At 45.2% G+C, this 23,974-nt stretch overlaps 2 protein-coding genes across 5 annotated transcripts in view; both read right to left on the reverse strand.

Annotated features, from left to right (window-relative positions):
* The window catches only part of LOC137639950 (dnaJ homolog subfamily C member 9-like), a 58,425-nt gene extending 38,008 nt beyond the window's left edge, over nt 1–20,417 (reverse strand). The window contains exons 1-2 of the mRNA XM_068372258.1: nt 20,245–20,417; nt 12,848–13,000 (exon numbers count right to left, since the gene is read on the reverse strand). Coding sequence (XP_068228359.1) covers nt 12,848–13,000; nt 20,245–20,338 — 247 coding nt within the window. The 5' untranslated portion in view covers nt 20,339–20,417. The remainder of the gene's footprint in view (nt 1–12,847; nt 13,001–20,244) is intronic.
* The window catches only part of nmo (serine/threonine-protein kinase nemo), a 341,472-nt gene that overhangs the window by 264,506 nt on the left and 52,992 nt on the right, over nt 1–23,974 (reverse strand). The gene's annotated exons all lie outside the window — the stretch shown is intronic.

Raw genomic sequence — 23,974 nt, forward strand, 5'->3', positions numbered from 1 at the left:
GTACTTCCGTACTGCTCTGACAGGGCACAGCCCCAAGTCCTTCGGGTTGTCTGAACGTAGGATTGCCGGCACCGAGAATCCTTCAAACTTGGGGTCCCAGACTCCTGGGTTCTGGGTTTTGGCCACGAAGGATGGTACGAACCTGAAGGTAGCTTCACGCCAGCCCTTCGAGTGTGACACCTCGTATGAAAGTCCATGAAGCTCCCCTACCCGTTTTGCTGATGCCAGTGCTAACAGAAAAACTGTCTTGAGGGTGAGCTCCTCGCTTAAGATGTCCTTTAGGGGTTCGAAGGGAGGTTCTGACAGCATCTTCAGGACCCTAGCCACGTCCCACTGGGGCACTCTAATCGCTTGAGGGGGGCATGATTGCTCGAAGCTCTTGATGAGCATCGAGATGTGTCTGGAGGAACCTAGGTCGATGCCCTTCAGGAGGAAGACTTGTCCTAGGGCGGCTCGGACTCCTTTAATGGCTGGGATGGACATATTTACCTCGTCCCTGAGATAGACTAAGAAGTCAGCTATCTCCGGGATGGAGGCTTTCAACGGCTTGATGTTCCGAGCGACGCACCACTTCATGAAGGTAGCCCATTTAGCCTAGTACACAGCGGCTGACGAGCGTCTCAGGTAACCTGACATCCTCGTTGCGGTCTTCGCCGAATACCCTTCCTTCCTCAGGAGACGCTCGATAACCTCCACGCGTGAAGGCAGAGGGACTGAGGGTTTTCGTGGAACCTTTGAAAGTGTGGCTGCCGGAGAAGGTCTGACCTGTCCGGAAGGGGCCAAGGGGGAAGGCGCGCCAGTTCCTTTAGATCCGCGAACCACTCTCTCTCTGGCCACCAGGGAGCTACCAAAGTCATCCACAGGTTGTCCGCTCTCCTCACCCTGTTAAGGACTTGTCTGAGCATTCCGAAGGGAGGAAAGGCATAAACGTCGAGGTTGTCCCAAGGATGCTGGAAGGCGTCCTCAAACGCCGCTCCTGGATCTGGCACAGGAGAACAAAACACGGGGAGCTGTGCGTTCAGCCTCGTGGCGAAGAGGTCTATTACTGGCGAGCCCCACTTCTGAATCAGAGTCTTGGCCACTTCTGGGTGCAAGGACCACTCTGACCCCACCACTTGACCCATTCTGCTGAGGCCGTCGGCCAGGACGTTCCTCTTCCCTGGAATGAACCTGGCCGAGATCTGGCCGCACAACTCCCTCGATTTTAGTCCTCCTTGCTTCTTTATGTAGGCCACCACCGTGGCGTTGTCGCACATCAGTGCCACGGTGTTTCCCCGGAGCTTCTGAACGAACTCTAGGCATGCCCTTTGCACTGCCATCATTTCCAGTACGTTGATGTGCAGGTTCTTCTCTTCGGCTCCCCATCTTCCTCTCGCTGTGATGTCGAGGAGATGAGCACCCCAACCCTCCTTGGATGCATCCGTGAATAGGAGCATCTCCGGAGGGTTGGCCGCGAAGGGCATCCCCTTGAGGGTATTCGATGTGTCGTGCCACCACTCGAGAACCTCCTTCATTTCCAGGGACATTGGGACCACCTTGTGCGGGGAGTCTCTCTGGTTCCAGGCCTCCTTCAGGTTCCACTGTACTCCCCAGAGTTTGAGTCTCCCCTGTGGGACTAGCTTCTCCAAAGACACAAGGTGACCTATCAGTCTCTGCCAGTCCCTGGCTCCGCCAACCGGGAGTCCAGGACCATCCCGAGGTAGGTCATCCTGGAGGAGGGTATCAATTGGGACTTCTCCAGGTTGATGGTGATACCCAGGACGCTGCAGAACTGCAGGAGCTTCGCACCTTCCTCCTCAGTACTTCCCTTGAGGCTGAAAGCAACAACCAGTCGTCCAGGTACCGAATCAGGCGGATGCCCTGTTCGTGCGCCCAGGCTGAGACTGTCGCGAAGATCCTCGTGAAGACCCGAGGGGCTGTGGACAGACCAAAGCATAGGGTCTTGAACTGTAACGTTTGGGTTCGCCATTTTACCCTTAGGTACTTCCTGCTGGAGGGGTGGACAGGGATCTGGAAGTATGCGTCCTTGAGGTCTATGGACATCATGAAGTCTCCTTCCCTCAAGGCCGCTAGGACCGACTTCGGAGTGTCCATCTTGAAGCCGGTCTTGCACACGAACCTGTTGAGGGCTGAGAGGTCTATGACCAGTCTCCAGCCCCCGGTCGCTTTCTCCACCAGGAAGTGTCTGCTGTAGAATCTTGGACCTGAATTCTTGACTGGTCGCATTGGCCCTTTCGCCAGTACTGTATAGCAGAGACCTCTTCTTGCAGGGCCGTCCTTCTCAAGGGGTCCTTCGGTGCCAACCATTCCGCCTGTAGATCTGGTATCAGAGGTGGGGGGTCCACCAGGAAGGGCAACCTGTACCCTTCTTTCAGGACTGTCACGGACCACGGGTCCGATCCGTGGTCCCGCCATGCTTGCCAAGAATGTTTGAGGCATCCCCCCACCTGAGGCTTCGGCAGAAGTAGGGGGCCTCTCACCCTATCTCCTTCGAGAGGCGCGGCCCGAACGACCTCTTCTGGCGGCTGAATAGGAGGGCCTGAATGCTGACAGCGCAACCGACGTTCCCCTACGGGAGGGCTGCGAAGGTTGCTGCCAGGATGTAGTAGGGGCGTCTCTTCTGGGCTGGTTAGGTGAGGCGCGAGGAGGGAGAGGGACGTCAGGTGCTCTTCTATGGGTGGGTCTTCTTGCTGGAGGGGGCCTGGGTTCTCCCGAATCCTTTAGTTTCCTCACCCTCTCCACCGTCTCTTCCACTTCCTTGAGGGGGAAAACTGACTCGTCCCAAAGTAGAAGGCTCCTCAGAGACCTCGCTTCCCTGTCAGGGAGCCGTCTTACAAGTCTGCTGAGCACTGTGTCCCTTTTCCTCAGTATCCAGTTGGCAGTTTGTGCTATGGACTGATAGCTAATCAGCTCCTTCAGCAAGGCCTGATTATCCGGGATTGCGAGGTCGTGCGAGGACTGGAGCCCTACCAGCGCGGAGGCCCACCAATCCAGCCACGATGACATATGAACCGTGGAGGCCCATCAATCCAGCCACGATGACACATGAACCAAGTCCCTGGACAGCTCCTCCATCATGGCAGTCTCCGCCGGGGAGAAACAAACCGGGGCCGTGGTAGCCCTCTCCCGTGCTGCACCCTATCCCAAGATGGCGACTGCTGGTTCCACTGCGCAGGGCCCCGCGCGGTGTCCTTCCGGGAAGTAGAACCGGGACTGCGTCTTCAGGCCCTGGAGAAGTCTAGAGGCGCTCTGGTTCTTGGGAGCTTCCGCATGGTTGGCCACGATCTTGCTAACGTGCGCCAATCCCAGCTTCACATCTCTAGCTAAAGGGAGGGCTAGCGAGGGCCTCTGTTGTACAGGCGCATCCACCAGCCTGTTGAAGCTCGAGAGCCAGACCTCGTTGGTAGAGGGCTACGGTTCGTCCAGCCTATGGTGCCGTCGGATGAGGCCTATCACCCTTCTGTATGCAGAAACCTCCGCTAGCGAACCTCTTCCCCGTCCTCTACCTTATCCGTTGGGCGTCCCAGTTCTGGTGACGAAGGACCTCCGACGGGGGGAGCCTTACAAGGAGGAGGCATCCTCCTGGAGTGGTCCAGTCCCCTCACTTCAGGCAGTAGGACGGGCATCGCCACTGGAACGGAGGCCTCCGTCCTGGATTTATCTCTTCCGGCAGACCAGGGGTCTGCGGGCTTGCCCATCAAGGAAAGGTGTTTCTCCCGTTCTGGACGACTCATCGAAGATCTTGAGGCCGGGACGCGGCTGCCAGACCGAAGGGGCGACTCTCCCCACTGGGCGGGTGGATTCGGAACCTTCGCGGACTTATGCCTGTCCCTTGGTGCCTGATGAGACGAGTCCCTCCGTCGGTCATACTTACTTTCATCGAAAAACCTACCGGTGAGCAGGGCCTAGGGCGCTATCCCGAGGTGCTCGCGACTGCTGCAGCCCCCAGGAGTTGGCTACAGGGGATGGAGACTCGTCCCCATTATTCCTCCGGCGAAAGGCTTCTCCTGAACTTCCTTCTGGGGTATCTGGAACGTCTACTCACGTGGCGGGATCTCCTATGGTCTATCGGGGCTCCGTCTTCCGATGAGTAGGAGTAGGCTTCGACCGAGGAGCCCGAAGACCTGTAGGACCTCGTTGGAGGGTCTGAATCTTGCCGCGTTGCTGGTGGTTCTGCATGGGGTTCGGCGGGCGACGAAGGCTCCATGAAGTCCGCCGGGAACGTAGCTAAAGGCGTTGGAGGGGAGCAGGGGAGCTCCTAGCTGGGGAACCAGGTCTCAAACTCCTCTTCCATCCTCAGGGGCGATCTGAAGGGCGTCTTCGGAGGCGCCCACATGAGGGTGTCTGATGGCGGCGAGTCGTCCTTCTCAGCGGCACCCTCGGCTGCTGACGCACGTGAAAAACCTGCCCAATAGCGGGAGAAGAGACTGCCGCCGTTTTACTCCACATCGAATCGTCCGACGAGATGGGACCTGCTTTCACCAGGGCTCCATCCCTCGGATACACACCCGCCCCTCCCTCAGGCCCCCCACTTGCCTGGACCGAAGACACAATCCCACTGTCAGGCAAATCAGACTCCTGGGGAAGGGCCACAGGCCGCTTCCCCGCAACAGACTTACCTCGACCCCTACACTGGGTAGGGGAAGACGGCAGAGAGAGACTGTCCGACGGGACGCCGGGCGAAGCAAGAGGCGAAGAGACGCTGGACTTCCTGGGGGACCGTTGAGAGGCCTTCTTCTTCTTAGTGCCGTATCGCACCCACTGCACTTCATTCCAGGACTCGCACTCCGGACACGTGGCTGTAGGGGAACACACACTGCCCCTACACGACGAACACAAGGAGTGCGGGTCAACTTCGGGCTTAGAGAGGAAAGCACCACACGATTTGCCGGCCACAGGCCCAGGGCAACGACGGGGATGCTCCATAACGCACTAGTAATACACCACGAGACACAGGAACACAGAGGAAAAGGATAGGGAAGCACACAAAGGGACCGCGTGAGACACAAAGGGGTCGGGGACACAAAGGGTCGCACTGGGTCAAGAGAGAGCGTCGGGGTGTTAACGCCGATGCGAGCAAAAACTTACTGGGGATTGAGACCTGAGCAAGCATGCTCTCTGAACCCGGGTCGTCTCTGGGCGCGTATCACTCCGGCAGAGATTACCCCGCATAGAAAACGAGAGTAGGGTAAACTACACAAAATTCTGGTCGGATGGGAGGAGATCCCAGATACTCCTAGAAAGTAGTTCGAGGTAAGTACTCCATGTTGGAACAACTTATGTTTATTATGATACCTTATATTAGTAAAATTGTGTGTGTGTGTATTGCACCAAGGCCAAAGCTACCCTACCAATAAATATCACAGAATTCAAGGTTTGAATTTTAGGGATGAATTTTTGGATTTTAAGGTAGTTAATCATTTTGCTTTCAAGCTAATATTTCTGCAAATTACCAAATAAGGACATATCCAAGTAATGTTGAAGCAAAAATTTACGCAGAAAACCAATCATAAAATGTTATTTTTATTAGTAAAATAAATTTTTGAATATACTTACCCGATAATCATGTAGCTGTCAACTCCGTTGCCCGACAGAATTCTATGGAGGGATACGCCAGCTATCACAATACTAGAAGGGGGTGTACTTACCAGCGCCACCTGTGGCCAGGTACTCAAGTACTTCTTGTTGACACCTCCTCAATTATTCCTCGGTCCACTGGTTCTCTATGGGGAGGAAGGGAGGGTCGATTAAATCATGATTATCGGGTAAGTATATTCAAAAATTTATTTTACTAATAAAAATAACATTTTTCAATATTAAACTTACCCGATAATCATGTAGCTGATTCACACCCAGGGGGGTGGGTGAAAACCAGTGTACAAGATTAAAGGATAGCTAAGTATCCCATATTTCATATAACAGTTATCTCAAATAACAATGAAATAATAAGTACCTGGTAAGGAAGTCGAATTGAACCGTTACTCTGCCTCTTTTTTAAGTTCGTCTTCCTTACTGAGCGCAGCGTTCCTCTTGGAGGCTGAATCAACCCAAAGGTGCTAAAGTATATAGGGTTGCAACCCCTACTAAAGGACCTCTACAAAACCTCTAACCCAGGCGCTTCTCAAGAATGAATAGACCACCCGCCAAATCAAAAGGATGCGGAAGGCTTCTTAGCCTACCGTAACAACCATAAAAACAACAATAAAAGCATTCAAGAGAAAGGTTAAAAAAGGTTATGGGATTAAGGGAATGTAGTGGCTGAGCCCTCACCTACTACTGCACTCGCTGCTACGAATGGTCCCAGGGTGTAGCAGTTCTCGTAAAGAGACTGGACATCTTTAAGATAAAATGATGCAAACACTGACTTGCTCCTCCAATAGGTTGCATCCATTATGCTCTGCAGAGAACGGTTTTTATTAAAGGCCATCGAAGTAGCTACGGCTCTTACTTCGTGGGTCCTTACCTTCAGCAATGCAAGGTCTTCCTCCTTTAAGTGAGAATGGGCTTCTCTAATCAGAAGCCTTATATAATACGAAACCCCGTTCTTGGACATGGGCCTCGAAGGTTTCTTGATGGCACACCATAAGGCTTCTGACTGTCCTCGAATAGGTTTAGACCTCTTAAGATAATATTTGAGAGCTCTGACAGGGCAAAGAACTCTCTCTAGTTCGTTACCTACCATGTTGGAGAGGCTAGGTATTTCAAACGATCTAGGCCAAGGACGTGAAGGAAGTTCGTTCTTTGCTAGGAATCCGAGCTGAAAAGAACATGTTGCAGATTCGGTCGTGAAACCAATGTTCTTGCTGAAGGCATGAACCTCACTGACTCTCTTAGCTGTTGCAAGGCAGACGAGAAAAAGAGTCTTGAGGGTAAGGTCCTTGAAGGAAGCTGACTGGAGAGGTTCGAACCTAGATGACATAAGGAACCTTAAGACTACGTCTAGGTTCCAGCCTGGAGTGGATAGACGACGCTCTTTAGACGTCTCAAAAGACTTAAGAATGTCTTGAAGGTCCTTGTTGGAAGAAAGGTCCAAACCTCTGTGGCGGAGAACTGAAGCCAACATACTCCTATACCCTTTAATCGTAGGGGCTGAAAGGGATCTCTCATTCCTAAGATGTAGAAGGAAGTCAGCTATTTGGGTCACAGAGGTATTGGTAGAGGATATTGAATTGGCTCTACACCAGCTTCGGAAGACTTCCCACTTAGATTGGTAGACTCTACGAGTGGAAACCCTTCTTGCTCTGGCAATCGCACTGGCTGCCTCCTTCGAAAAGCCTCTAGCTCTAGCGAATCTTTCGACAGTCTGAAGGCAGTCAGCCGAAGAGCGTGGAGGTTTGGGTGCAACCTGTCTACGTGAGGTTGACGTAGAAGGTCCACTCTTAGAGGTAGAGTCCTGGGGATGTCGACTAGCCATTGAAGTACCTCTGTGAACCATTCTCTTGCAGGCCAAAGGGGAGCAACCAGCGTCAGCCGTGTCCCTTCGTGCGAGATGAATTTCTGCAGAACTTTGTTTATTATCTTGAACGGTGGGAATGCGTAAAGGTCGAGATGGGACCAGTTCAGTAGAAAAGCATCCACATGAACTGCTGCAGGGTCTGGAACAGGGGAACAGTACAGCGGAAGTCTCTTGGTTATGGAGGTGGCAAACAGATCTATGGTAGGTTGACCCCACAAGGTCCAAAGTCTGTTGCACACACTCTTGTGGAGGGTCCATTCCGTGGGAATGACCTGATTCCTTCTGCTTAGGCGATCTGCTGAGACGTTCATATTGCCCTGAATGAACCTCGTGACCAGAGTGAGGTTTAGACCTCTTGACCAAATGAGGAGGTCCCTTGCGATCTCGAATAGGCTCCTCGAATGGGTCCCTCCTTGCTTGGAGATGTAAGCCAAGGCTGTGGTGTTGTCTGAGTTCACCTCCACCACTTTGCCTAGCAGGAGGGACTTGAAGTTCAGCAGGGCTAAATGAACTGCTAGTAGCTCCTTGCAGTTGATGTGGAGCAATCCCTGTTCCTCGTTCCACGTTCCCGAGCATTCCCGTCCGTTCAAGGTCGCACCCCAGCCCGAGTCCGATGCATCTGAGAAGAGATGAAGATTGGGGGTCTGAATAGCCAACGATAGGCCCTCCCTGAGAAGGAGATTGTTCTTCCACCACAGGAGAGTGGTCTTCATCTCTTGGGTGATTGGGATAGAGACTGCTTCAAGAGTCGAACCCTTGTCCCAATGAGCTGCAAGATGGAATTGAAGAGGGCGGAGGTGGAGTCTCCCTAGCTCGACGAACAGGGCCAGTGATGAAAGGGTCCCTGTGAGACTCATCCACTGTCTCACCGAGCAACTGCTCCTCTTCAGCATGCTCATGATGCACTCTAGGGCTTGGCTTATCCTGGGGGCCGATGGAAAAGCCCGAAAATCCTGACTCCGAATCTCCATTCCCAGGTACACAATGGATTGGGAGGGAATGAGCTGAGACTTTTCTATGTTGACTAACAGACCCAGTTGTCTGATTAAGTCCAAAGTCCAGTTGAGATTCTCCAGACAGCGACGACTCGTGGAGGCTCTCAACAGCCAGTCGTCTAAGTAGAGGGAGGCTCTGATGTCCGATAAGTGTAGGAATTTTGCTATATTCCTCATCAGATGAGTGAACACCATAGGAGCTGTGCTTAGGCCAAAACACAGGGCTTGGAATTGGTAGACAACCTTTCCAAAAACGAATCTCAGGAAAGGTTGGGAGTCTGGATGAATAGGAACGTGAAAGTAGGCATCTTTCAAGTCCAACGAGACCATCCAGTCCTCCTGTCTGACCGCTGCTAGGACCGACTTCGTCGTCTCCATCGTGAACGTCTGCTTGGTGACATACGCGTTGAGCGCGCTGACGTCCAGCACCGGTCTCCAACCTCCTGTCTTCTTGGCCACAAGAAAGAGACGGTTGTAGAAGCCCGGGGATTGATGGTCCCGGACTATAACCACTGCCTTCTTCTGCACAAGTAGCGACACCTCCTGGTGCAATGCTAGCCTCTTGTCCTCTTCTTTGTAGTTGGGAGAGAGGTTGATGGGAGATGTGGTCAGAGGTGGTTTGAGGCAGAATGGAATCCTGTAACCGTCTCTCAGCCAACTGACAGACTGGGCGTCTGCACCTCTCTTCTCCCAGGCTCGCCAGAAGATCTTGAGTCTGGCTCCTACTGCTGTCTGGAGATGCGGAGAGTCAGTTTTTTCCTTTAGATGTCTTGGAGCCTTTCCTAGACTTGCTCCTGTAAGAGTCTGGACGGGAGCTTCCTCGGCTGGGGGCTCTACCACGAAAGGGCGGTATGAACCTCGTAGCAGGGGTATCAGCCACTGGGGAGCGATAAGTCTTGGGGACTGAGGTAGCAACCTTAGACTTACGAGCCGATGAGGCTACAAGATCGTGTGTGTCCTTTTGTATCAGGGCAGCAGACAAGTCCTTAACCAGCTCTTCGGGGAAGAGGAACTTCGAGAGCGGAGCAAAAAGGAGTTGTGACCTTTGACAAGGTGTAATGCTGGAGGAAAGGAAGGTACACAGCTGTTCCCTTTTCTTCAAAACCCCTGATACAAACATCGACGCAAGCTCACCAGATCCATCCCTAATGGCCTTATCCATGCAGGACATTAATAGCATGGCAGAATCCTTGTCCGCAGGAGAGGTCTTCTTGCTGAGGGCCCCCAGGCACCAGTCTAGAAAGTTGAACATCTCAAATGCTCTAAATACTCCCTTCAGTAAGTGATCAAGGTCTGAGAAGGTCCAGCAAACCTTAGAGCGTCTCATTGCAGTTCTCCGAGGCGAGTCTACCAGACTTGAGAAGTCAGCCTGGGCAGAGGCAGGTACTCCCAAGCCTGGTGCTTCTCCTGTGGCATACCAAACGCTCGCTTTCGAAGTGAGCTTAGTCGGAGGGAACATGAAAGAAGTTTTGCCAAGGTGTTGCTTAGTCTGCAGCCACTCCCCTAAGATCCTTAACGCTCTCTTAGAGGACCTTGCTAGGACTAGCTTAGTATAGGTGGACTTAGCTTGTTGTATGCCCAGCGAAAACTCAGATGGCGGAGAGCGGGGAATAGCAGAGACAAAGTGGTCTGGGTAAACCTCCCTAAGCAGAGCCAAGACCTTACGAAAGTCAATAGACTGTGGAGAAGGCTTGGATTCATCCACGTCTGACGAGGGATCCAGGTGTGCCGCCTCATCATCAGACGCCTCATCACCAGAGTGTAGCGAAGAGATCGGACAAGAATGCTGAACAGCAGAGTCAGAACGAGTAGGAACAATATTAGTGGTTTCCTCTTCAAGTAACTGTTGAGGGAAAACCTGAGGCTCAGACTGCAAAGGCTGAATAAAAGACGAAGCAGAAGGAAGGCGCATGTGTGGAGGAGGCTGACTCCTAGCATGAGTGGTTGAACCCAAGGGTTGCGCTTGCTGAGCTGTAGGCGGAAGCGGAGTAGCAAGTTCCTGTTCCTGTGGTGTGAGCGGAGCGCGATGAGGTAGAGGCTGCGCAGAACAAGGTAAATGTCTCGCAAGCTGAGGCTCCTGAGGCGCAAGGCTAAGGTGTAGTGGTGCTTGCCTTGTGGAGGGTTGAGCTCGCTGCAGCGAGAGCTGAGGAGACTGACTCATGGACGGGAGAGGTTGTTGTACCTCAACCGAGTGTTGCACCACTGGTGGAGCAGCAAGTGGAGGCGGAGGAAGAGAGGTATAATCCTCCTGATCCCATTGTAAAGGTTGCCTTAAAGAAGGCGGAGGCTGAACACCACTGGGAACAGCAAACTCAGAACGAGGCTCAACATCGTACGCCTGGCAGGTGGTACTGCGATCAGGCGGAGCGAGCGCAGGCGGAGCGAGCGCAGGCGGAGGGAGTGTAGGCGGAGGCGGAGGCGCAACACTCTCAGCCCGACACTCACGCATCAAGTCCGAAAGCTGTGCTTGCATGGACTGTAGAAGAGTCCACTTGGGGTCGGCAGAAACTACAGTAGGCTGAGGTAAAGCCTTAACAGTCGAGCTCTGTTGTGGCAGAACCTTACTCCTCTTGGGCGGAGTGCAGTCGACAGATGACTGCGGCGAGTCAGAGCTGAGCCAATGACTGCAACCTGGCTGAGCACTCGCGGACTGGACTCTGCGTTTAAGTGGTCTCGAGACCTGAGACCAACGTTTCTTCCCTGACAGTTGATCAGCGGACGAGAAAAAGACGGGCTCAATCGTCTGCAGGTGGGAGTGACGGTCTTTGGAAGACACGCCCGCAACCACCGAGGATACTTCTGTGCGCCTAACAAGGCCTGCCGAACCCTTATGCCCTTCGACATTGCTTCTCCCCTGGGCTTGGGAGCTTGCAAGAGGTCCCGGACTGGGAGGACGACTGGCTCGCACAGAAGTATCCTCACGCACCACACTGGCACTGACACTAGCACTTGGCACTGCACTGACACTAGCACTCGTCACAGCACTGGCACTAATTCCACCCACTGCACTCTTGACCTTAAGTTCCTTGACTTCGGCCATCAGAGACTTATGATCACTTACCACTGACTCTACTTTATCGCCTAAGGCCTGAATGGCACGCAAAACAACAGACATATCAGGCGGAGGGCAAACAGTAGGTTCGGGGGTAGCCACTACAGGGGTAGGAAAAGGTAGGGGATCATGAGGTGAGGAAAAAAGTGAAGAGTGAGAAGAACTCCTCCTAACTCTACCTCTCTCTAACTTAGTTGAATATTTCAAAAGACGGACAAATTCCAGTTCCGAAAGTCCGGCGCATTCCTCACATCGATTTTCTAACTGACAGGGCCTGTCCCTACAGTCAGAACAAGCGGTGTGAGGATCTACCGAGGCCTTCGGAAAACGCCTATTGCAAGACCTACATCGTCTATGGGAGGGGGCTTGCGAAATGTCAGACATCTTGAATCCAAAGAGTTAGCCAAAGGGGGTTCCAAAATCAAGCAAAAGATCGTTAACCGTTAATCAGGACTATATAAAAGCTATCTAGCTAATATAAGAAGGTTTCCAGTAAAGCGACAGCCGAAATCTGAGAGAATACTTCACCAATTAGCCGTGAAAATACTCGAAGATCATAAGCGTATCCCAGAACGTCTTGCCGGAAGCACGACAGAGGAATAATTGAGGAGGTGTCAACAAGAAGTACTTGAGTACCTGGCCACAGGTGGCGCTGGTAAGTACACCCCCTTCTAGTATTGTGATAGCTGGCGTATCCCTCCATAGAATTCTGTCGGGCAACGGAGTTGACAGCTACATGATTATCGGGTAAGTTTAATATTGAAAAATTCACACACAAAAATTCACATCCAGAGAGAAAGCCAGAGGAACATCATTCAGAATTACGATGAAGCAAACTGGATTCGTTGCTATTACTTTTTACCTGGAGACCTGTTTTCACTCATTTCTTCGTATATGGCATGTGGGTAGAACTGTAGCGATAAATTTTATTATTTCTTAATTCAGAGGTCAAGTTAGCAGTTGCAGTTAACAGCCTTTTCTGGTCAAAGGTAAGATTCAAGTAACTAATATTTATTATTCCTAACTGGGACCCATAAAACAAAGGTCAAGATGATGGCTGGAACATTACAAATTGTTGGGATTAACCCACATTCAGTAACATGAGTGAAAAGAAATGCATACACCATCCTTAAAAAGCATAAGAATTATTTGCATGACTTGCATTACACGTAATCCCTTCTTATTTCCCTTCAGCTCTTCTGTTGGGCAATACACGATAAGGAGATTTTCTGCCGCTTATGTTTTACGATATCATAAAAACTTTAAATCTCAATATAACAAAATTTCTTATGAATATTTATATCTAAAGATCCCGTTGACTTCATGCCAGGCCACGTTCCTTACCTGTTTCTATGTAAACAGCACGAAGATCTTTATCACACAGAAGAGCATAAACCCTTCCCAATGTCTGGAACTTTTGAGTGGCTTCTTCCTTTTCTTCATCACTGACACGATCAGGGTGTATTTTCAAGGACAATTTGTGGTAACCCTTCTTCACTGAAAAAGAAAAAAAATAAAGGAGCTGACAAAAATTAAAGCAGCATACAGTTAAATTATAAAAATAAAAAACTTAATTCAATCATTTCTTTGGTGATGGGTTAGTTTTCTGTGGAAAAGACACTATCACAAAGGAACCTACACCCTAGAGAATATGAAGTCCGAAACGTATGGTCAATTTAAAGAAAAGAATTGTATACATTGCACCCTCCCCTACATAGGCTAAGGAGGATGGGGGAGATACAGCACAATACTTCTATATTGCATAAATAGAAAAGTTGGTTGGTAAGGAGGCTTATTTGCATCAATATTTGATTCAGCAAAACATTTTTTAACAGCAGGCTAACTTCTACTTGCGAAAAACAATGGACAATATCAAAATAAAATATATCTAAGACATGAAATTAATATTTTGTAGAATGATACAGTAGTTGAAAAGATAAGGAAACAATTAAAAAAAATCTTGTTGAGATACTACCACTGGAGTTATTGGGTCCTTTGACTGGCCAGACAGTACTACATTGGAACCCTCTCTCTGGTTCCATCTCATTTTTTCCTTTGCATACATACACCAAATAGTCTGGTCTATTCTTTCCACATACTCCTCTGTCCTGATACACCTGACAACATTAAGATCACCAAACAATTTTTCTTCACCCAAGGGGTTAACTACTACTTTCCTCTTGGTAAGGGTAGAAGAGAGACTAGCTGTGGTAAGCAACTCTTCTAGTTGAATGACACTCCAAAATCAAACCATTGTTCACTAGTCTTAAGTAGTGCCATAGCCTCTGTACCATGGTCTTCAACTGTCATGGGTTAGAGGTCTCTTGCTTGAGGATACACTTGTGCACACTATTCTATCTTATTTCTCTTCCTATCGTTTTTATAAGTTTTTATAAGTTATATATATAAGATTTATTTTAATGCTGTTACTGTTCTTAAAATGTTTTACTTCAATTATTCATTACATCTGTAGCTTGTTCATTTCCTTGTTTCCTTTCCTCACGAGGCTATTTTCCCTTTCCAGCCCATGGGCTTATAGCATTCTGATTTTCCAACTAGGGTTGTAGCCTAGCTAGTAGTAATAATAACAATAACTGTCATAATCTCTACAGCTATCGGGGTTACAAATGTGATCAGTTACTGATTTAGAGGAAATTTCCTAAGATCAGTGAAATGTAAGTGAATGATGGAGGAATTAGGACATTAATAACAAAATAATGTTGTTTTATTTGGATTAAGCTTCCAGGTAATCATTTATAGTATGAATATAATTTGTTGTTACTTTAGGTATTTTGTGACTGAATTCAACAGCAGCTCTTAACTTGCATGGGTGGTGTCTTGGGTGGCATCTTGGGTGGGTGAGAGAGAGGGAGAGCAGGGGGTATATTAGAGCAACACACCCACGTCTCAATTTAGAGAATACAATACTTCCTGTGTGATTTGATCCCGTATGCCAACACAGAAATACAAAAATACCCCTTACATAATAATAAATAAAACCTAGAATACCATGTATCTCAACTGCTGGTAGGGTGAGCTGTGAGGATAGCTAAATCTCTAAACTGCAGGGTGTCGGATGGTGAGAGTAACACCCCACGTAGGTTGCCATTGGCTAAAGAGTGTGGTGTCATTACGCATGGTAACATAAAAACACACTAAAATAGCTCTTACATTGTCAAAATAAAGGCTACAATCCACATCTTCACTGGTTGCCTGAAGAAAGGGGAGCCTAAAATCAAGGAGAGAAGCTATTTATAGTCAAATATCCTTATGAGTGTTATACAACCATAGGCTCTACTCATTGATAGGACAAACGAATGATTTTCACTTCTATGTGGTTTACAGTTGTAAATGACATATCTGGCATTTCATACACCCTTGTACAAGGCATGTTTTGACATACATGGTACGTCATTGTAGTGAAGGAGTTTAGGCCTTTCACTGCCAAAACCGAGGGGAATTCCTCCAAGTGAAAATCAACGAGAAAATTAGCTATCAGTTGCAGAGAGACTCTGACTGGAGAAGTACCCCTTCTGCAACACCAACCGCAAATGATGGTACAGTACTTTGCCTGCTGGACAACAGCAGAGGACCTACAGAGTAGAAACGAAGTAGGTCACTGATCCGGACCAATAGTTCAACCAGGTGGTTGCACATAGGGTTGCCATTGCTGTGGCTTACATGGAAGTGGATCTCAATATTGGAAACTGTTCCTCCAGCCCCTATTCTTTCCAGTGTAGTCCCATATCGCTGTTATTACCACAGCGACTATTAGTAAGAGTGAAGGCCCGGCAGTCTCAGGAACGTATAACTCCCTCTGACGTGCGACTGGTGAAGGTTTGACCATACTCTCGCAACTCGAGCATGGTGAGTTCCTCGGTCTAGTTATCTGAGTTTTTACTCTCCAGGGGGATCTCAGGCAACCTTTGACCGAGGTACCTGTTAAAGTTTTGACACTTGAGGGACACCGAAGCAACAGGCAATCAATGTAATGCATCCCTAGACCGAATTTCTTGTTCCCTTCACAAGGTCATTAAACTGTGTTGGCTCTCGGATGAAAGCCAATACCTTGATGAATGTCTATTCCATTTCCATATTCTTGGCTTCCACGCACCGGTCCGACATCGGGTACAGCTGGGTCCAAGGTTTCCCTGGACTCTTTAAGGGCTAGAGAAGTCACACTTTGTTCCAAACAAACTTCTGAGGGACTAGCACATTTCTGTTCAAGTCCTAAGAGGGGACCCGGACGATAACCCACCAATACTGAGGCGATGAAAATCATTTCCTTATTTCTGTAGGTATCTTTCACAGTTGTGTAAGCCTTGGGTGACAGGTAAAGATCCTTTACATATAAAAGGCTGCATAGAATAACCCCGGGAAGAGCTACAACTGACTTAGTCCATAGTCTCTCTCTGCCTCTTGGGAGCAGAATCCTCAAAAAGAATTGCAGGGCCCTCAGACTTGGATTCTTTACTTTTCTGTTTGACTTCTGAGCATGTCCCCGGAGGGGAGATGCAACTACAGTACTTGCTGGGACATTGGCGACATCTGTTTCCCTTCTCAGGATCTATGCTGAAGGGAAAAGGTAAGGGAACATACCTTCCAACTCTTAGCCTTACAATCAATCAAAGAATCCATTGAAGAATGGTCCGTTGGCGATATCTGTCGATGAGCACAGTAATGAGTTTTCTCTAATGAATGATCCTCCGTGATACGACCGTGTGAAAGTTTTCCTTTTGTATTAAGACTTATCTAGCTGTTTTAGAACATGAAGTCAGTGGATAACCAATGCGTGAAGATATAGTAATTGGGGATTCCCCGTATGGGGTACTAGTACATGGGATCTATGATGTGACAATCTAGTCTATGGAGACCTAGCAAGTACAGTTCTAGCAAGCAAGGTATATTCTATGAAAGACCTATAGAGAGTCTTATGCATGCAAATATGATACACATCAAGCCTTTACACATGGAAAATCTGACCGAAGGTATTCTGCACTTGAAGTTCTCACCTGAAGAAGCCAATCATCTGCATCCATTGCACGAGGGGGAAAACAATGTGTGACTTCCTTGAATCTTTAGCTGAATCACTACGATGCAGCATATACACAGGCTATTATGATCATAAGGGGAAATCATGAGCGCATGGGTGATCGTGTGCACGTGGACGATTGTGTGTGTGTGGATCCAACTCCTGGATATGACACAAGAAAATAATTCTGCTTGTGATGAGCTCTCAGCTGGGGAGCATATGTGTAATGACAATTGTACACATGCAAAGCTGACTGGCGAAGAATAAGTACTTTGAAGATCCTATGTGCATACATATGAACATACACTAAATGAGCATAAAGACAATTGTGAGGTCAGTACCGATTGTGCATGCGGGGAGGTCTCAGGTTCCGAACATCTCACAGATCTACGATGACGATCTCTCTAGGATGATTCTTTCATCCTCTGTGGCAGAGAGTTGCTGTCCAAAGAAACGGAGAGGTTTACAAGTGGTTTCTGTAGGAGACTCGTCGTAATCTCATGGAAACTCTTCAACCTTATCATGCTTACGTGAAAAGGGACTGAAGGAAGTCTAGAAAGTGTTAGGCCACTTGCTCTTCTTCAACTTCAGGGAGAATGATGCAGCTGAAGTCGATGATTTTACCGTTAGCGGAAGCCACACTCAGAAGAAGAGGATCGATGACCAACTACGTCTTCCTAAGGCTGGGATGAGACGCAACCTAATGACGGACATAAGACATAAAAGGTCTGGCTCCTATAGGAGTTATTGTCTGTGTCAGCAATGGCAGGATCAATGCAAGAGGATAGGCAGGGACCTTCTTCGTTTGGGGATGGTAAAAATCTGGCTCTAGCGAGGTTTGCCCCGAGGGAAGCACAGGGTCACTTTTCTTCTTCTGTCTCTCCCCACTGGGGAAACAGAAGAAGGTGCAAAAGTCTAAACATCAGAGGGTAAAAAGAAAAAGCCTGTTTCATTTTTTTAACTTTAGGGAAGGCCCTGAAGCTGAAGAATCGCCCTTGGACTTCTTTCTTCTCCTCCTGTACCGCGAACATTGCACAAGCACCCAGATACTGCATTCGTCACAGGGGGATACGATCAGTAATGCCCCTTGTAAAAAGAGTATAAAGAAAGGGATCCTCATCCTGACAAGACATAAACCTGACTCAATTGCAACCAGGTTTACCAGGGCAGGACTACGTGCCTACACATGCACCTCCATCACAATCACACAGATGCAGTAAAAAAAAAAAAAAATTACTTTTGGCCAAGCTTTGTTAAGAAAGGAAACCATGTGTGCATTTCTCTGCAGCTGAAATTAAAGTGGCTATTCAATGTGCAAGTGGGGTGATTGCTCCCCTGCCACCTACCAGTAACTACCAACACCTAGTTCTATCAGCTGAGTCCCAGCTACACTGAAATCATACTCCCATTAAAGGACGAAGTTTGTATACATGTGGGAACAAAAATATTTTTAAAGTTTTAAGGACGGGATATACTAAGAAATACAATGCGTACATTTAAAAACAAGTTTTAGAAGTGAAGCCACTGGTAAGTAAACACCGAGTTACAGCCTGTCTTGAGGTAAGGAAAGGACAGGGAAGTCTAAGGAAGACTAGTAAGAGGGTAGGTCTTGGTAGGTAAGGAGACTAATCCTAAGTTAGGTTAGGTTAGGTGGGAAACCTTAGGTTAGCTCTCAACCTCGAGTTTAATTCCCTTTTAAATTACTGTTTTTCAGTCTACAATTTGAAAATACAGAATTCCACCTATTATCTTATCAGAATCCTTCAAATTATCTAAATAAACTATAGGAACACTTAATTTTCTTTAATATGGATGAGGTATTAAACTATAATTTTACCCGCTAGGCTATACAATCAAGATATATCATTATAGGCCATGTCTTGAAACATATGGTGGGTTACAGGATGACTTGCCACCATTTGAAAGTTAATGTTTTTATGTTGACCAGGCTGACATGAGTCTTTTTATAGTTTATATATGACATATCTGTTTCTGATGTTAATAGTTTATATAGAACATAACATATCTCTTTTGACGCTGTTACTGTTTTTAGAATGATATATTGTTAATTTATTCTCATCATTTATTTATTTCCTTATTTCCTTTCCTCACTGGGCTATTTTTCCATGTTGGAGCCCTTGGGCTTATAGCATCTTGCTTTTCCAACTAGGGTTGTAGCTTGGCTAGTAATAATAATAATAATAATATTCCTCAAAATGCCATAAAATGGGTAGGAGGAGATTTGGGATTTTCTAAAGCAAGATTTACCATATGAACCATGAAATTCAAAAAGTTTTAGTTAATTGAGAATAAATGTATTTTTAGACTTTCTTCCCTGATAATCATCTATGTATAACATCATTAGGTGAAAAAATCTAAAAGTTTATACATCTTGGAAGTGGACATTCACCTACATCAAAATCAGTGAAGAAAATGTGATGGTCATGCTAAGATACAAAGGCTAAATGTAGCACTGACTGCAAAAATGTCGATTTCTCGTCTTCCTCATCATCCACTGGAGAACAGATCTAGCTAGAATTCTTCAAAGAATGAGATACAAGGTACCACAGATCTTTCAAATTTGGCTGATACTTCCTAGGTTAGAATGTAAATAAGCGGACTTTTAAGAGTATGAAATTAAGGTGGTTTCAATTCAGTTTTCTATGCCACAATCAACCGAGAACGCCGTGTTATAAGAAAATCAGAAGGATATAACCTAGCCTAAGGTACCCACTTAACCCAACCTCGGATGCTCTGTCGCTACATGCTAGTGGGGCTTAACGAATCAAGAACTTATTGATAAAAAAACATGGTATTCTTCCACCTAGGCAATGGAAGCAAGAACAAGATTCGTTACGTCTGACCTAGGCGCTTTAAATTATGAGCATCTGGACCGACAGTGTTCAGAGCCATCATGGTGAGTGGCTTGAAGAGGCGTTCCACTGATCTTTGAAATTTTTCGAAACGCCGTGAAATTTTTACGTCATCTTCAACGAAAAAAAAATCAATAGGTTAACAATTCTTGCATGTTTCAAGATATTCCACCAAATTTGGGAGCCTTTGTATAACGATGGACAGCATTCCTGTGTGCATACACCACCACCTAACCTAACCTACAAGCCGTGTCTTTATTTGACTAACGAGGGGCTAACGCAATTGGGATGAAAATAAGGGAGATATGAGGTATGGCCGTCATCCTACATAGAACCCTAAAATAAATAACATAAGATTTATTGACAATGTAATAGGATAAAATATGGGGTCTTTCCACTATATGGTACATACTACCAATTCACATACCAAATCGGTGACATTTATAAGATTTTCTACGGGATTTTAGTGTACCACATGGAAAAGACAGTAAATTGGCAAGGACAGGGACTCATTACGTAACAGTGGGATGTCTTGACATTTACGTAATATTGTATATTACAAACTTATGAGGATTAAAATAAGGTTCCGACGTAACCCCATCACGGCGTACAGGTATTGGACCTTGGAAATAAAAAGGATTGTGTGGACCCCTGGACTCCTTCAAATCAAAATATTCACTTATAATATTAGGTTTCTTTATGTAATCACTTATTTGAAAGTCCTATTAACTTAAGCTCTAATCCAATGCCATATTTTGCATGATATGCAATTGAAATTCACTACGGTCATACGGCCAAATGGCAAGTTTCGGAAAGTATCTTCACACACTACTTACACTGACTCTCGTTAGCATTTTTGTCGACTCCTAACACTACAAATAAATCACTTGAGCCGAAGAGCTGCTTGCATGCTTCCAAAAGCGGTGCCATTTTTCCGTTTGGAAATGCGACGTAAAGCAAATATGGGGAGTGATGTAGCAGACCCTCGTCCTGGGACACCCTAAGTGAATAACGCGCGAAAATCTCAGAATTCAGTTTTGAATTAGTAGTAGGGTTGATGCTATGTAACGGCTCTCTTTAGCCTTGTGGTATAGCAATAATAACTATAATACCAATAACTTTTAGTTTATTCTTTACTTTGTGATTTAACTTGATCTGTTTTATCTTTTATATGTAGCGAAAATCCAGTCAGAATTCAGTTTTGAATTAGTAGTAGGGTTTATGCTATGTAACGGCTCTCTTTAGCCTTGTAGTATAGCAATAATAACTATAATACCAATAACTTTTAGTTTATTCTTTACTTTGTGATTTAACTTGATCTGTTTTATCTTTTATATGTACTTTTAGTTAATCATTTTTTTAGTAGGGTTGATGCTATGTAACGACTCTCTTTAACCTTGTGGTATAGCAATAATAACTATAACTTTTAGTTTATTCTTTAATTAATTTGTGATTTAACTTGATCTGTTTTATCTTTTATATGTACTTTTAATTAATCCCTTTTTCTTACTAGACTACTTTTTTTCCTTGAGGCCTTAGAACTTATAACATTCTGCTTTTCCAGTTCTAGCTATGGTTTGAAGTTTGATATCAATGAAAATGTATATATGTATAATTTAGTATAACCTACTATTCTATCCCTTTTACTTTACTTTTACTTTTATGGGTTTATTTCTCGCACTCCATCAGACACTAAAAGTCGGTTCAGGCGGGCCTTGATGTGTGAAAATAATTTCTTTCCAGTTTATATTTTGCTCTGTATCTTTTTAGTTATTCGCTAGCATTTGTATTCAGACTTAATAGCTTTTAAATCACTATTATAACACTTTCCAAAGAGATAGGTCTTCAGTTTTTTCTTGAAATGTGACACATTTTTGCTATTCTTGACATCAAGTGGAAGGTCGTTGAAGAGTCTCGGTGCAGCTTAATAAAAAGTTCTTCCTCCTATTGCATGATTCACACTAATTTCGAATAGTCTACAGTATATGGGTCATCAGCATGTCTAACTCTTACAGCAGAGCTAGTAGCTTTAGGGTAGGGGACCAAGCAATCACGAAGATATTTAGGCTTATTACTTGTAAGTGCTTTGTGAGTCAACAAACAAATCTTAAATTCAATTATAGTCTTAACAGGTAACCAATGTAGATCGATCAGTGCAGGACTACTTATTTCCTTGAGGCCTTAGAGCTTATAACATTCTGCTTTTCCAATTCTGGCTATGGCTTGAAGTTTGATATCAAGGAAAATGTATATATGTATAATTTAGTATAACCTATTATTCTATCCCTTTTCCATTTTCTGTATTCGACTCATGTAGTCATAGTCATGTCCATTTGTAGGGAACAAGAGCTGATTTTGTTTGCATAATTCTTGAGCAATTCTCAGGTGTGCGATACTTTTGGCTATAACTATATTTCTATCTTCTTTTTAGTTGTGAAAATGAGCACTAACTTTTTCACAGAGTAATGAAATACAGGCTTCTTAATAGTAAAATTTTATCATATTTTGTACAAAAAGTTAATTGAAACCATAATTTAATCATTATATCATTATGTTGTTCTTGTTGTTCTTGATGTGTAGGCCTATACTATAATTTTTTGCCTACTCTTCCATTATTCGTAAAATGATCGTCATGAAATTTTGATAGTACAATCTATGGGTTAGTATCTTTCGATCCTCTGAGATTTTTTTATTCTATCTCACTAATTTGTAGTTAATTATAAATAGAAAAACAATTAAATTTCGACAACTGTTAATAAGCGTCGTATCAGCGTGAAATTCGGTATGTAGACTGCAGAAGAGAGTACTTGTTGATCACTAAACAGAAAGCTGGGAGACCATTAATTATTATTTATTAAGTAATTAATCAATTACCTGAAGACTTGTCTTTTTATAAAGTTATAATAGTGACCTGAAAACTATTAAGTCTGAATACAAATTCTAGCGAAATAACTGATAAGATACAGAGCAAAATGTTAACTGCAAAGAAATTATTTTTCACACACCAAGGCCCGCCTGAACAGATTTTTAGTGCCTGATGGAGGGCGAGAAATAAACCCGTAAAAGTAAAGTAATAATTTCAAAAGCCTACTCCCCTCCCTTAATACTCGGCCGATCTGTCTGAAATTTGGTTTGCATTTATTCAAAAGATACCCGCATAGACGCTGTGAACCTGATTTTTAATTCATATTAGTAATTATTCAAAGTGAAAAAAAAACACATTTTCGAAGTTCACAGTAAAATGCCATGTTTGGTGTCAAATAAACCATAAGAGACAGGAAATTATAATGTTACACTCCATTGAATTATTCTGATTTTTATTGAATAGTAATTAACGATTAATTGAAGAAAACAATAGATTTTCAAAGTTGACAGAAATCAGAGAGAGGAGAACACAATGATGCAGTAGACAACACTATTCTCACCGTCATTTGTAAGTAATTAACGGTTAATTGATGAGAAAATTGGATTTTCAAAGTTGATACGGGCGCATAAGTTTCCTAAACAGTTACCTCCAGTAGTTCATTCGAACTTGTTTTGTTTTAATTGGTTCCGATTGTTACAAATTCTTCATTGTCTATGAGAGAAGAAGGTTGTTGTTTCAGATCAGAATCATCAGATGTTTACTGTTCAGTGTTCACATTCTCAATTATCGCCGTGTAAAGCCGTTTTCTCGATTGTGGAAGGTTGTTCTATCCTGAATGATGTGTAGTTCTGCAGGGCGAGTGCATGGCTTACTTTACTGGCGACAGACCTGTGACAGAACTACAAGTTTCAATCACTTAGTACCGCCTCAGTCACTTGTGAAAAGAGATTAAAGGTACTGGGTGGCCGCTCTTTTTGTTAGAAATTTCCTCATCATGTAGTTTTTTTTTTTTTTTTGGGGGGGGGGGTAAAATAGATTTAAATATTATGTGTGTCATTCAAGTCTTTAAAATCTCCTTCCTGGCAGAGAAACAAACACGATTGCACGTTACCTGGGTCTGCGTTTATCCAAAAACCATCTTTTTCTCTTTAAGATGATCATCTTTGCTAAAGTTGATAGGCTACTTACGACACCAGGAGTTAATTTCATGTTAGTTAACTTGTAAATAGTCACAACTTTATATTTTTATATTCAATCAGCATGCTTGAAGTACTTTTTAAGTGCCAAAACTAATTTACTGTTGCCACAGCTGATACTTTTGCCCGTCCTTTTAAAATCATGTCAAAATATTCGAGAGCATAAACCATTTTCTGTTTTATGTTAGAATATTGTCTTCTTTAACAAATTACTGTAAATTAGACTAACATTTGACTTTTGCAATAGCTCATATTCTCTTTGATGTAAACAGTGACGAATATATGAAGTTAGATGTTTATAGGGGAAAATATTGTAAGTTTTTTCCCCACCGACTAAAGTGCGATATTATACCTGAGGAAGATGAAATCTGTGTATGCATTTTCACAACTATTTGAAACCAAGCGAGATTTTGCTTTCTAATCTAATGATAAAATACGGCCAATTTCCTTCGGATTACAGAATTTACAGAAATTTTATTTTAGCAACAGAACTCTGATTCTAAA

Source organism: Palaemon carinicauda, chromosome 4, assembly GCF_036898095.1.
Source record: "Palaemon carinicauda isolate YSFRI2023 chromosome 4, ASM3689809v2, whole genome shotgun sequence".
Lineage (NCBI taxonomy): Eukaryota > Metazoa > Arthropoda > Malacostraca > Decapoda > Palaemonidae > Palaemon > Palaemon carinicauda.